The 14,598-nt window shown below is 31.7% G+C and overlaps 1 protein-coding gene across 4 annotated transcripts in view; it reads left to right on the plus strand.

Moving 5' to 3' along the window:
- Positions 1-14,598, plus strand: part of KHDRBS2 (KH RNA binding domain containing, signal transduction associated 2) — a 977,363-nt gene that overhangs the window by 369,418 nt on the left and 593,347 nt on the right. For all 4 annotated transcript variants that reach the window (XR_012489268.1, XR_012489266.1, XR_012489267.1 and 1 more), the window contains exon 4: positions 5,595-5,711. Coding sequence is in view for 1 of the 4 variants with exons in the window: in XM_074310599.1 (XP_074166700.1) it covers positions 5,595-5,711 (117 nt within the window). In the remaining 3 variants the exon portion in view is untranslated. The remainder of the gene's footprint in view (positions 1-5,594; positions 5,712-14,598) is intronic.

Below are 14,598 nucleotides of genomic sequence, written 5' to 3' on the forward strand. Positions count from 1 at the left end.
CAACTTTGCTAAAATTCTGAATTATTTCTAATAGCTTTTTAGCAGAGTCTTTGGGGTTCTCAAAGTATACCATCGTGTCATCTGCAAAGAGTGATAATTTGATTTCCTCTTTTCCTACTCTAATTCCTTGAATCTCTTTCTCGGCTCTTATTGCCGAGGCTAGAGTTTCTAGTACTATATTGAATAGTAATGGTAATAGTGGGCAACCTTGTTTAACTCCTGATCTTACAGGGAAAGGTTCTAGTTTATTGCCATTACATATAATGTTTACTGAAGGTTTTAAATATATGCTCGTTATTATTTTAAGGAATAGTCCATTTAGTCCTATACTCTCAAGCGTTCTTAGTAGGAATGGATGTTGGATTTTATCAAATGCTTTTTCTGCATCTATTGAGATAATCATATGGTTTTTATTAATTTGATTATTAATATGTTCAATTATACTAATAGTTTTCCTAATATTAAACCAGCCCTGCATTCCTGGTATAAATCCCACTTGGTCACAGTGTATTATCCTGGGGATGATTTGCTGAAGTCTTTTTGCTAATATCTTATTTAAGATTTTAGCATCAATGTTCATTAAGGAAATTGGTCTATAGTTTTAGTTTTCAATCTACCTGGTTTAGGTATCAGTACCATGTCGGTGTCATAAAAGGAATTTGGTAGGACTCCTTCAATCCCTAATTTTTCTAATAGTTTATATAGCATTGGAGTTAGTTGTTCTTTAAATGTTTGGTAGAATTCACATGTAAATCCATCTGGTCCTGGGGATTTATTCTTAGGAAGTTGGTTAATAGCTTGTTCTATTTCTTTTTCTGAGATGGGACTATTTAGCCTACTTACTTCTTCCTCTGTTAATCTGGGCAAGCTATATTTTTGAAGGTATTCTTCCATTTCATTTAAGTTATCGAATTGATTGGCATAAAGTTGAGCAAAGTAGCTCCTAACTATTGTTCTAATTTCCTCTTCATTAGTGGTGACTTCTCCCTTTTCATTTACAAGACTAACAATTTGCTTTTTCTCTTTCCTTTTTTTAATCAGGTTTACTAAAGTTTTTTCTATTTTGTTGGTTTTTTTCATAGAACCAACTCTTAGTTTTATTAATTAATTCAATAGATTTTTTACTTTCAATTTTATTAATTTCACCTTTTATTTTTTGAATTTCAAGTTTTGTGTTTGTCTGGGGGTTTTTAATTTGTTCTTTGTCTAGTAAGTTTAATTACAAGCCAAATTCTTTGGCGCTGTCTTTCTCTATTTTATGCAAGTAAGCCGGAAGAGATATAAAAGTTCCCCTTACTACTGCTTTGGCTGTATCCCACACATTTTGGTATGATGTCTTATTATTGTCATTTTCTTGGGTGAAGTTATTAATTATGTCTATGATTTCCTGTTTTACCAATCATTCTTTAGTATAAGATTATTTAGTTTCCAATTATTTTTTGGTCTATTTTCCCCTGGCTTTTTATTAAATGTAATTTTACTTGCATTGTGGTTTGAAAAGGATGCATTTACTATGTCTGCCTTACTGCATTTGATTTTGAGGTTTTTATGCCCTAGTATATGATCAATTTTTGTATAGTTTCCATGAACTGCTGAGAAAAAAGTATACTCCTTTCTGTCTCCAGTTAGCTTTCGCCAAAGATCTATCATATCAAACTTTTCTAGTATTCTATTTACCTCTTTGACTTCTTTCTTATTTATTTTGTGGTTTGATTTATCTAATTCTGAGAGTGCAAGGTTGAGATCTCCCACTATTTCAGTTTGCTGTCTATTTCTTCTTGCAGCTCTCTTAATTTCTCTTTTAAGAATTTAGATGCTGCACCACTTGGTGCATATATGTTTAATATTGATACTGTTTCATTATTGATGCTAACCTTTAGCAGGATATAATGCCCTTCCTTATCTCTTTTAATTAGATCAATTTTTGTTTTTGCTTGATCTGAGATGAGGATGGCTACTCCTGCTTTTTTGGCTTCACCTAAAGCATAGTAGATTTTGCTCCTCCCTTTTACTTTTAGTTTGAATGTATCACCCTGTTTCAGGTGTGTTTCCTGTAAACAACATATAGTAGGATTCTGACTTTTAATCCAGTCTGCTAACTGCTTCCTCTTTATGGGGGAGTTTACCCCATTCACATTTATGGTTAGAATGACTAATTCTATATTGCTTGCTATCCTATTAACCCCTGCTTATGCTTTTCCCCTTTCCCTCCCTCTTACCCCCCTACCTAGTATTCAACTTGTGAACACCACTTGCTTTTCACAGCCCTCCCTTTTTAGTATCCCTCCCCCACCTTAAAGTTCCTCCCCTTATTTTACCCCCTTTCCGCAAAATTTCTGTATTCCCTTCCCCTTAGCTTACTCCTTCCCTTTCACTTTTCAATGAAATGGAAGAAGTTTCACCATAAATTGAATATGTCTATTGATACACACTAAGTTCATCTCCCTCCTTTCTTTCTCTCAGATATAATAGGTTACCTTTGCCTCTTTATGAGATGTAGTACCACCACTTTACACTTTTTTATGCACAGTTTGATAACTTTTTGGGCATAGTTCCAGAATGAGGGATTCTTTCACAACTCCACCAACAATGCATTAGTGTCCCAGTTTTCCCACATCCCCTCCAACATTCATCATTATTTGTTCCTGTCATCTTAACCAATCTGACAGTTGTGTAGTGGTATCTCAGAGTTGTCTTAATTTGCATTTCTCTGATCAGTAGTGATTTGGAACACTCTTTCATATGAGTGGACATAGTTTCAATTTCATCATCTGAAAATTGTCTGTTCATATCCTTTGACCATTTATCAATTGGAGAATGGTTTGTTTTCTTATAAATGAGAGTCAGTTCTCTATATATTTTAGAAATGAGGCCTTTATCAGAACCTTTAACTATAAAAATATTTTCACAATCTGTTACTTCCCTTCTAATCTTGTTTGCATTAGTTTTGTTTGTACAGAAACTTTTTAGTTTGATGTAATCAAAATATTCTATTTTGTGATCTATAATGACCTCCAGTTCTCCTCTGGTCATAAATTACTTTTTCTACAGGTCTGAGAGGTAGACTATTCTTTGTTCCTTTAATCTATTTATGGTCTCATTCTTCATGCTTAAATCATGGACCCATTTTGATAACAATATATTTTTAATTGAAGAATGAAAAGAAATTAAATGCATTTTTAAAAAATATATATTAGAATAAATATGATGAAAAATTGCTGCAGTCATCAATATATTTGCATAGTTTAGGGCTATTGACTGCCCAAAATGCAAATGGTGGGAAAACAAATTCATCTCATTGATAATTTGATTTTTTAGGATGTTAATGCAACTGTAGAAAATGTGCTAGAAATATAAGAGCTAGTAAAGAAAAACTGGGTTAGGCTGGAGTATTTTAAATTGTAAAATGTAAAATGTATGAAGTGTTATTAATGACTAGAAATTTATTTAAAACACAGAATATTGATTTTAATGTTATAAAGTGTCTAAGAAAGACTCTAACTGGGGGAATATGATACAATAATGATCAGTTAGACTTGGCTAGAAAATTCCAAGAGTAGTTATGGCTTGGAAGAAAAATAAAAGGAAAGGATACCTCTCTCTTTAAAACAAAGAAACTTGTACTATGTAGGGTTTCATGCTTGATAATGTTACTTAGGTTCCAAACTGTAGATCTGTGCATAAATATTGATAAGATTGAATTATAAATTGCAAGTGTAAAGTTCTGTTTTCTCCAGAGACTGCCAATTGCTCTCTGGGAGGAGATCTGCTGTTTCAACTCAAATCTCTTGGACAGATTCTTCTTCCTATAGAGAGCCTTTGTCTCCAGACAGTTGCGGTCAACTCTGGTCCAGAGTAGTGACTTCCCTTCCTGCAGAGAGCCGCCTCAAGTCTGGTCCAGACAAGACTCTCAATCTCTTGAGTGCCACCCTCTTTTATCCTCCCAGAGAATGGGCCTGGGATAACGCAAGGGCTTCTGGGAAAAAATACTTCAACCAATGAACTTGCTCCTCCTAAGCATGCAAGCTCCTCCCCAGAGTTTGAAGGGGTTAAACTCCCAGTAAAGGCTGGAACTAGAAAATTGTTAAGTACCCACTTAGCACTTAGTAAGAACCTAATATCTCATTATCTCATTAGCACTTAGTAAGAACCTAACAATTATTTGTTTGTCTTGGGTCCAGACAATTAAAACTTGTGGGGTGTGTTCCTAAAAGGCAGTTAGTTGTAAGTCAAGCTATGACGAATCAGATTTTAAAACAAACAAAAAAGAATGAAAATAGAAAATGATATTTCCAATCAGAAGACTGACAACCAACTTTTTTCCCCTATAGGAGTGATGAAAAAAAAAAAAAAAACTACTTAACCAATTATACATGATATTCCTGTGCATTCCACAATATCAGACATTCTAAATTGCATAAAAATATCAGTATAACATAATATAAAAGCATATCTAATTTCATTTTATACTAACTTTGAAGAATTTTGTTTTCCATAGTATAGCCTACCCTACCAACAAATGTCCCTGTATGATTTATTAAGCCATCTTTGTGATTTGCTATAATGGAAAACTTCATCACTCTGTGATGATACACACATATGAAAAAAAAATCTACTTCTCATAAATTTAAGCAGACTTACCATTGGATGGCAGAAACAAAATTCATTACTAGATGCATATCTGAAACATTTCCATCTTTTTATGAATACAAGTTTTAAAGTCTTCTTATTATTTCATATAAAGTTGTCTAGCCATGCTTCCAATATATTTTATTTTTGCAGTTTATTAAACCAAATGTAGAACTTTAGAACTGATTGGTCAGTTATATAGAGGAGACTACAAGACTTGGAATTAAAAGAATTTCATTTCAATTTTGATATTGATATTTACTAATTTTGTGACAAGGGAAACAATAAGTTTCTCTTGTCTTCAGTTTTCTTATCTCTTTTTTATTTTTTCTTATCTCTTTTTATCTATATTTTATCCATAATGATTTCATGATAGATATACTTGATAGCTATCTGATATGGACTTTGTCAACAGCTTTGATAAAATGCATTTTATCAAATTAGGCATTGTCCTGATCTTCACATTCTGTGAAAATATTAATATAAAATGCACTATCAAGGAATTGTATTAATATTAAATTAGTCTATAAGAACTTATTTCATTTTGTTTTCTGCATGCTGTATAATTTAAAACATTTTTAGTTTTAGGTTTTGTTATATTATTAGTATAATAAATCTATTTTGATGAAAAGTTTAACCAAATATTTAAGTATGCTCCATATTTTCTTATAATTCCATTTTGCCCTTAAAATATTTTTAATTTATAATTTGTAAATATCCATTTCTCCCTTTGAGAAAGAAATTGATCTTTTTTTTTAATTTGCTCCATCATATTACAAGGATACCATTTAATGCAGAGAAAGTTGTTTTACTGAATAGAACTCAGAGACTTGAAAAGATCAAATAACCTCCCTAACAAAATAAGTATCTTCACAATGATGTAGAGCTTTTTAAAAAAAATTCTTACTGCACATTTTCTCTTTACTCCATCTTAAAACAGACATTTTATTGATTTTGTTTCCTAGTTCAATTTTGTGGGGAAATTGCTTGGACCAAGAGGAAACTCCTTGAAGAGGCTACAGGAAGAAACAGGTGCTAAAATGTCTATCCTGGGGAAAGGATCAATGAGAGATAAAGCAAAGGTACTGAACTTTGGGTTTTGTTATTTAGCACCTACAGAAGATTAAATGTCATGTGGAATGCCAAATTTACATTGCTGCTGTGAGCTTCTCACTTTCAGTCTCTCATTCTTCCTTCTGAGCCTAGTTTCTGTGCTCTCTAATACCTCCTTTGTCCCACTTCCCCAGATATCTTCACCTCCACTTTCTCTTGTTCTGTGTATAGATTACAACTGGATCCTTTTGTCCTTTTTTTCTATTTTCTGCAGTGTTTCTCCTAATATTCATTTTCTCTAATGCCCTAAATAGAAATTATATATCACACAATCATTTCCATTGTAGCCTTCTCCCAATTTCATGTCTTTGTTTTATTTCACTTTGGCCTTCTCATCTAAAATATTTTTCCCACCTATGTACAAATCCAAAAGAAACTGACTTATTTCTTGAAATACTTGAGCCAACATGACACCTCCTTGACACCCCCCCCTGCCAAAATTAATCCAGGAAATATGACAACGTGTATAGATTTCTCTATATAGTATCTATTTTTTCCCTCATTATACTGATTCACGAAGTAATAGATCTTTCTGTTGCTTCTATTTAATTCAAACCCTTCAATAAATAGCTTATCTCGAGAAATTTTTCTCTTATTAACATTTTCAGAAATTATAATTCATTTTAAAAACTCATCTTTAATCATAGTATTGAAATATTTATTTTTATTATAGATCAACTTAAAAGGAATTTAGTGATTTTTTTTTTACCTTGAATCATTAGTAAATGAAATGGAATTGAGGTAAAGTTTTTTTGTTTGTTTTTCCCTATTCAGTTGTCATTAAAGAGATGGACATATCCTACAGTAAACATTTTATTTTTATTACAAAAAATATGGATTTGAAATTATACCAAGGCAATGCACAGAAACAAATCAATTTAAAATTTAGTCAGCAGTCATCCATATGTAATTTGGGAAGAAGGATGTTTGTTGAGTAAAGTTTCAATTTATATGGTTTCTTGGTTATTCTATTCTTATACATATTTTAGTTATGGATTACTTCTTTGTCATTTTTACCACCTTCTCACTTCTACTAAGGCTTATTCAAGTGGTGATAGTACCTTTGCTCATCCCATTGGCCACCCTTTGTTTAATAATTAATGAAAAATTATTACATAGCAACACCTTGTAATCATTCCTTAATATTCTGTTGTATATCACTTTATGCTTCATTTTCTACTCATGGAATGAGAAAGTACCAATTCTTTCATGTATCCCAAAAATAGAATTGGGAATATCCCTTTCTTCCTTTATATAAATAGAAATGTGACATCTCTGGGATTATAAAAATTAATTTGGGAGTTGTATTAAGTTTGTAATATATGAATTGTAGTTCTTGTCTCTCTAAGAATACATTATGTGTATGAATAAATATTTGCTTATCTGGCATGTTAAAAAAAACTGTTTTATTGAAATTATATTACGTGTAATTTGCTATTATCTCATTTCTTCTAACCCTACTATAGCTAATTATCTTGTACTTGGTTTACATTCCAGTTGGCTATGATTTTAATGATTGGATTTTCACTTTCTGCAATGTAATGGAATATCAAATAAGCCATTAAAAAACTATAGTTCATGATGATATAATATGTTTCTTAGAAAGCAAACAGACAAAACAATCAACATAATATCCTATGAGGAATTATGAAAAGATGGATTGGTAAAATAAATCACTTATGCTGAATAAAGTTTAGATCTCTGTGTTCAATCCACTTCTAGTGACATGTGTTCTAGCCTCATCTGCCTTTTTATACCACTATAATTCTGATATCTATATTCAAAAATTATCACTTCCTTTGCATTTAGGTCATGCTGAAATAAAATATTCTGTTGTGCTAAAGTATAAAATAAGAACTTGCTGAACCCCCTTGAGAGAGAGTGCTAGGGTAATGCCTTGCTTTTACAAAAAAAATCTAAAATTGTACCATTTCCTAAGGGGGAAAAATGAATCCTTGAGAAATTGTCAGAATATTTCATGCTAAAATGAACCAGTTAGCAGATATTCTGCATATACTTATATTGTGCCAAAAACAGTGTTAAAAGCATTATGAGAATTTTTTAAAAATAATACCTAAAAGTGATTTATAGTCTCACAATTATTATACTTTATTTCAGCTACCCTTCTCTTTCGTTACTTGTCTGGATAATCAAAGAAAGTATGATTGCAATTTAAAGCATTAGTAGGAAAAAATCAAATATCTGGTCAATTCTGACTTGTGGAGGCAGCCATAAAACTCTTAATGTCATCAGGTTTTAGCAAGAAAAATGATAATTAAGGAAAGAAAAATCTTAGGTAGTTGATAGCATAATGCAATCTTAAGCCCTGAAATCTAAGAGTTTAACAAGTTTTTTTTTTCCTTTAATTATTTTGTTTGTATGTTTCCCTTTTGTTTCTTAAGAGTAAAACCATTCAAGTAGTCTATAAGCAGAGATAAAAATACAAAAACAAAAACATGATATAATTAATAGTAGTAATTCCTTCATCAGAGTCCTTATATTCTTTGTTTCATTTACTACTCATCCACATTCTTGACAAAGCTAATATACAACTCTGGTTGTTTTCTATTTATGTGAGGATGTGCCTCTCATCATCTTATCAATTATCAGATCTTTTAAGTTTGTTTTATGGAGAGAAGGAGTCAGTCCTGGAGAATAGTAGGGAGGAAAATGTAAAGAAAAATATAAAAATACAAAGCAAAATATTATACCATTTTTAATTAAAATAAACTATTTAGGCACATCAGGAAGTGAAATGGCAGCAGAAAGATTGCTTCAAAATTCAAGTTCATTGTGTAACATATGGTAAGCTCCTTTGAAAGAACCATGCAGCTTGCATATTTCATTGGCAGTTTGCTCCTCAGAAGTCTTTGGGGTAGCTTACAGCAGTTTCAGATCTAGTGCTGCTATTTTTGGTGGTGCTGATGACAAAAATTGGTGAGGGAGAACAAGGAAGATGCTGATTCTATGGGCTTCTTTTTGAAGGAAAAAATATATAAGACTTGCATCATGCTATCCTAAGCCATTGGGTAGAGCTATAGAGGGAAATTATGAATGTCTCTAGAATGTTGAATTAAGATAATACCTATGACATAAACTACTATTATGGAATATATTAGGATTTAGACTCTGAGGACCTGGTACGATCTGATGGCCTTGGCCCAAACACAATCTCTCTGTAACTAAGTTTCCTCATGGATTTGGACTGCATGACCCTAGAAGTGAGTTCTAGCTCTTAATTTATGTTTTTCTTATCTCAGTTCAATTAAACACTTAACACTTTCAGTGAATCAATCATCTACTCTAGGATTCAATTTCTTCATCTGTAAAATGAGGCTATTAAACCAGAAGACATCTAAGAGTCTTCCATCAAATCTGACTTCCTATGAAAGTAAAACTAACTAATCTTATTATCATAATAGGCGAAAAGTAATATTCACACTTTGGTTCTTGATCCTCATTCATCAAATAAGATGTTCCCTTGAACCATGAAAATATTTTAAATTTTCATTTGTTATGCTAATAATAGAGAATTTTGTTTTAAAAGTCAAATGAAGAGTTCTCCCATCATTTATATATTGGTATATGTATAATTCTCTTTATAATAATAATTGCCATATTTCTCCAGCATTTAAGTTTTGCAAAGATCTTTATTCACAAAAGCCCTATAAAATAGGTAATATTCCCAGCCTCATATTTCATATTAGAAAATCAAGATATTGCAAGGCTATTATGATAGAGGTGATGTTTCCAAAATATTGTAATGCCTCTCAATTTACATTTATTTCTACATCAGATGTTTATATAATTCACATGCATATATAAATATATGTGTGCATTTGTTTCTACATCAACACATATACATATATATCCTACTCCAGTCTCTTCCACTATCTTTAGCCTTAAATCAACAATTATTGTATTTTGGGTATTTCAAAACATATTCTGGAGGCAACTTGAACTTCACATATTCATATTTGAATTTATTATCTTTCCACCAAAATTCATTCTTCTTCCAATTTTTCCTTTTTTGTTAGAGACATCAGCTTTTCTCTTAATTCCCAGACTTGTAACTTCAGCTGTAGTATAATAGAATTTTCTGACAGCACACATCTAAGAAGTTGCCAAATATTGACATTTAAGTTTTCATAATATCATTTGCATTGCTTCCTTCTCTTCATACAGATGCCACCTTTATTCAGGCCTTCATCCCCTCTTTCTTATAAAGTTGTCTCAAGTATCTCTTGCACTTTTTTACTTTTTTACCCTACTCATGTTACTTCTAATTTTCCTTAAGTTTAAATTTGATCATATGACCCTCCTACTCTATTAATTTCAGTGATTTCCCCTTGCTTCTAAGATAAAATTTAAACATATTTAAATTTAAAATACTATACAACCTATCCTCATCCCCTCCTTTACACTCTTACTGGACATTATTCCCTCTTTCACTGTATGATCCAGCCAAACTGACTTTTTTTCTGTTCTTCATTCATCATACTGTTACCTTTCTTAGTGTCTTTATATTGATTTCTAAATATGCCGAGAATATCCTCATCCCTTGCCTTGTCCTCCTAGCTTCCTTCTTCTTTAAGATGCAGTCCAAAGACCATCTTCTCTCTTAAATCTTTCATGATTTCTCCACCTAATAGTCTTCCTTGCCAAAATACTTTATATTTAACCATGTTGTAATTTATATTTTTGCTATACTTTGTTATACTTATATCCCCCATTAAAGAGGGTGGGGAATCTTTTTATTTCTTTTTCTTCCTTTCTTCCTTTCTTCCTTTCTTCCTTTCTTCCTTCCTTCCTTTCTTTCTTTCTTCTTCTTCTTTTTTTTTTTGCCAAGAGCCATTTGAATATTTGTAACATCATTCACAATACATACAAAGTTATCAACTTAAAAAGTAGTCTGCTATATTTGGTCAAAAAATGTAATTAACTCATCCATAATTTGATGACTGCAACTGCTTCTATTTTTGTAAGGCATGTGATATTAGCTGGTATTGATGCTCTTGCTATTCACAACTGCTTGTCCAGATTTGTGTTGATCAGTCTGCAGCACAGTTAACATTTGCAATGTTAAATTTTGAAAAAAAAAAACTGCTTGCAGAAGTTAGTTGTTCCAAATACAAGTGCATATTTCAATGCATGTTTCCTCAAAGTGGCAAATTATGTAAAATTTATAGAACTCAAGAGGTAGTTTTACCTAGCTTTCAACCCATTATTGTGTTACAGCTGAATGATTTCATATTGTAGGTTATCAAGCATATCAGCTGGTTCTACATTGAATGGTATAGCAAAGATGTTCAATTCCATTTGCTTAAGTTTCATTTTTAAATATTTCATTAAATTCCTCAACTAGTTTCACACATTCAACAGAATATTCAAATATCGTAGAGGATTTTGTCTTTTCAGAGTGGGGAAATGAACTGTGTTATTCCTTTTAAGTTGTACTTTCTACAGTCTTAATTGAACTTCAAATGATTCATATTTAAAAGGATCTTTGGGGTCTTGCAGTTTTAAATTCAACTCTGAGAGGTGTTTGGTACTTCAACCATGAATGCTATATCACATAGTAACTTTCTATCATTGAATTTCCTGGAAGGTTTTCCCTTCATCTCCATGAACTGCTTGGCTTCATCCTGCAGTTTGCAAAACCTCATGAGAATGTTCTCATCATTCAGCCATAACACTTCACAGTGATAAATAAGATCACTGTACTCCAAATCAGATCAATCAGTAATTACTTAACCCCTTTTAAAATCTCTTAAAGCTCTTAAATCTTGTTTTTGACAAACTTTATAAATTGCATTACTGCTTACATCACGTTGTTGAGATGCAAAGACAGTTCACAGAGACTTCCTTTGTATGTGATGTAGTAGCATATCATTAAATCTCTTGAATCAAGAATAAGATGATTCAGTTCTTTCTTGTTTCATCATCACTACATCTCCATAGTTTCATCATAGTGTATTTACACTTTCTCAATGTATACACTCCCACTTTAGTTGGCACTGACTGTCCTCTCAGTCACTTATACACAATGATTGGCAGGCCAATAAGGATATATATATGTCTGTCCCATCATGTACTCATATGTGTCCTAGTTATCCTGTAATGTACATTCCTTTCTTGTTCTTCAAAATTTATGACATTATTATGATTAACTTAATATAAATTTATGTTGCTATGAAAAAAAGCTCCTATAGTTGTTAAATTTCAAGTTCCTCTTTCAGTGGCTTTGAGAAGCTCACACAAAATGTTTTCATAGGCCTTATATAGATCCTGGGCATAGAAAAGAATCAAATTTTTATTTACTATTTCATGATATATAATAGATATAAACATTTATGCACATGCACACATATACACATATGTAGTCACACGCAAAGATATATACATGATTAATATTTGTATGGATGTGTTTCATGTCCATTAATAGCTATGTATTTTGTATCTCTCTGATTTTGTGACAGGATGATTTTTTATTATAATGAAAGCAAAAGCAAAATCTCCAAAGTAATGCTACTGTCTAGTGGCCAATGTGGGCAAAAAATCTAGACCAGTTATCTACATTTTATTTTGCTTCTGGATCATATGTAATAGCCATTAAAATATATTCTTTGGTCCTGAAGGATACAAGGCATACTAATTGCACATCATTAAGGTTCACATTACTGATTTTAGAAAATTCTCCAAAAGTCTAATATCCTGACTACCAAAGCAATTTGTACTCCAACAAAAATAAAAGCCAAGTCACCTGGAATAGTATTCTGGCAACAGCCCTAATGAGCTTGGTGATTCCTTTCCTTGCAGCTATGCTTCTCTTTCATGAACTTCTATTCATGCAGCTATGCATTTCTCTTTCAAAAAATTAATGCCTATTAATTAAAAATTAATACCTATTTCCCTTCCCTCTTCATTTCTTAATAATAGTGCTACAAAAACAAAAATAGTGCTATCCCATAAGTAGAGCAAGAGTGAGTTAAATTTAAGAATAATAGGTCTCCATGGGGGCTGAGGATTTTTTTAAAACAGAAATTTCTTTTTTTTTTAATTTTCAGAACATATGCATGGATAATTTCTCAACACTGACCCTTGCAAAACTTGGTGTTCCACTTTTTCTGCCTGTTTTCCCCATCCCGTCTTCTATATGGCAAGTTATCCAAAATATGTGAAGTATGGTAAAAATATGTTAAATCCAATATATGCATACATATTTTACAATTATTTTGCTGCACAAAAAAATAAGATCCAAAAGAATAAAAAAATGAGAAATAAAATAAAATGTGAGCAGACAGCAACAAAAAGAGTTAAAATGCTATGTTGTGATACATACTCAAAGAGCCATATTCATTACAATCGATAATCATATAATCTAGTTGTTGCCAGGAGCAATTATCTCCTGGTTCTGCTCATTTCTCTTGATATATATTTATGTAACTCTCTTTGGGCATTTCTGAAATCATCCTCTGAGCATTTCTTATAGAACAATAATATTCCATAACTTAGTCATCCATTCTCCAACCTGATGGGCATCCAATCAGTTCCCAGTTTCTTGCCACTATAAAAAGTGCAAATATTTTTGCACATGTGGATCTCTTTCTCTCCTTTAAGATCTTTTTGGTATATAAGTAGAAACACTGCTGGATCACACATACCCAAAGGGTATGCACAGTTTGATGGGCCTTTAGACTTAGTTCCAAATTGCTCTTCAAAATGGTTGGATCAGTTCACAACTCCACCAGCAATGTATTAATGTCCCAGTTTTCCCACATCTCCCACATTCAACATTATCTTTTCCTGTCAATTTAGCCAATCTGAGAGTTATCTAGGGGTACCTCAGAGTTGTCTTAATTTGTATTTCTCTGATCAATAGTGATTTAGAGCAATTTTTCATATGAGTAGAAAGGGTTTCAATTTCTTCATCTGAAAATTGTCTGTTCATATGCTTTGACCATTTATCAATTAGAAAATGCTGTGAATTCTTATAAATTTGATTCAATCCTCTATTTTAAAAATGAGGTCTTTATTAACATCCTTGAACAGAAAAAATGTTTTCACAATTTATTGCTTCCCCTCTAATCTTATTTTCATTTATCTTGTTTATACAAGATTTTTTAAATTTAATATAATCAAAATTATTTTTTTGTGTTCAATAATGAACTTCATTTCTTCTTTGGTCACAAATTCATCTCTTTTCCACAGATGTGAGAGGTAAATTATCCTTTGTTCTTCTAATTTACTTACAATATCATTCTTTGTGTTTAAATCACAAACACATTTTTACCTTGTCTTAGTTAGTATATGATCTTAAGCAACAATCAATGCCTAGTTCCTGTCATACTACTTTCCAATTTTCCCAGTTTTTGTTAAATAGTGAGTTCATATATCAAAAGCTGGGAACTATGGGTTTGTCAAACACTAGATTACTTTAGTCATTGACTATTTTGCCCTGCAAAGCCAACCACTGATAGTCTACTCTGTTTCTTAGTCAGTACCAAATGGTTTATTGACCACTGCTTTGTAATATAGTTTTCAGTCTGGCAGAGTGGGGCCATCTTCATTTGCAATTTTTTTTTCATTTCATTCAAGACTTGAAATTCTTGATCTTTTGTTTTTCTGCATGAATTTTGTTGTTATTTTTTTTTCTATATCTGTAAAATAATTTCTTGGGAGTTTGATTTGTATGGCACTGAATAAGTTACATTCATTTAGGTAGAATTCTCATTTTTATAACATTCACTCAACCTACCTATGACCACTTTTCCAATTGGTTAAATCAGACTTCATTTGTGTGGAAAGTGTTTTGTAGTTGTGTTCATATAGTTCCTGATTTTGCCTTGGCAGTTA

Source organism: Sminthopsis crassicaudata, chromosome 4 (genome assembly GCF_048593235.1).
Source record: "Sminthopsis crassicaudata isolate SCR6 chromosome 4, ASM4859323v1, whole genome shotgun sequence".
NCBI classification, from domain to species: Eukaryota; Metazoa; Chordata; class Mammalia; order Dasyuromorphia; family Dasyuridae; genus Sminthopsis; species Sminthopsis crassicaudata.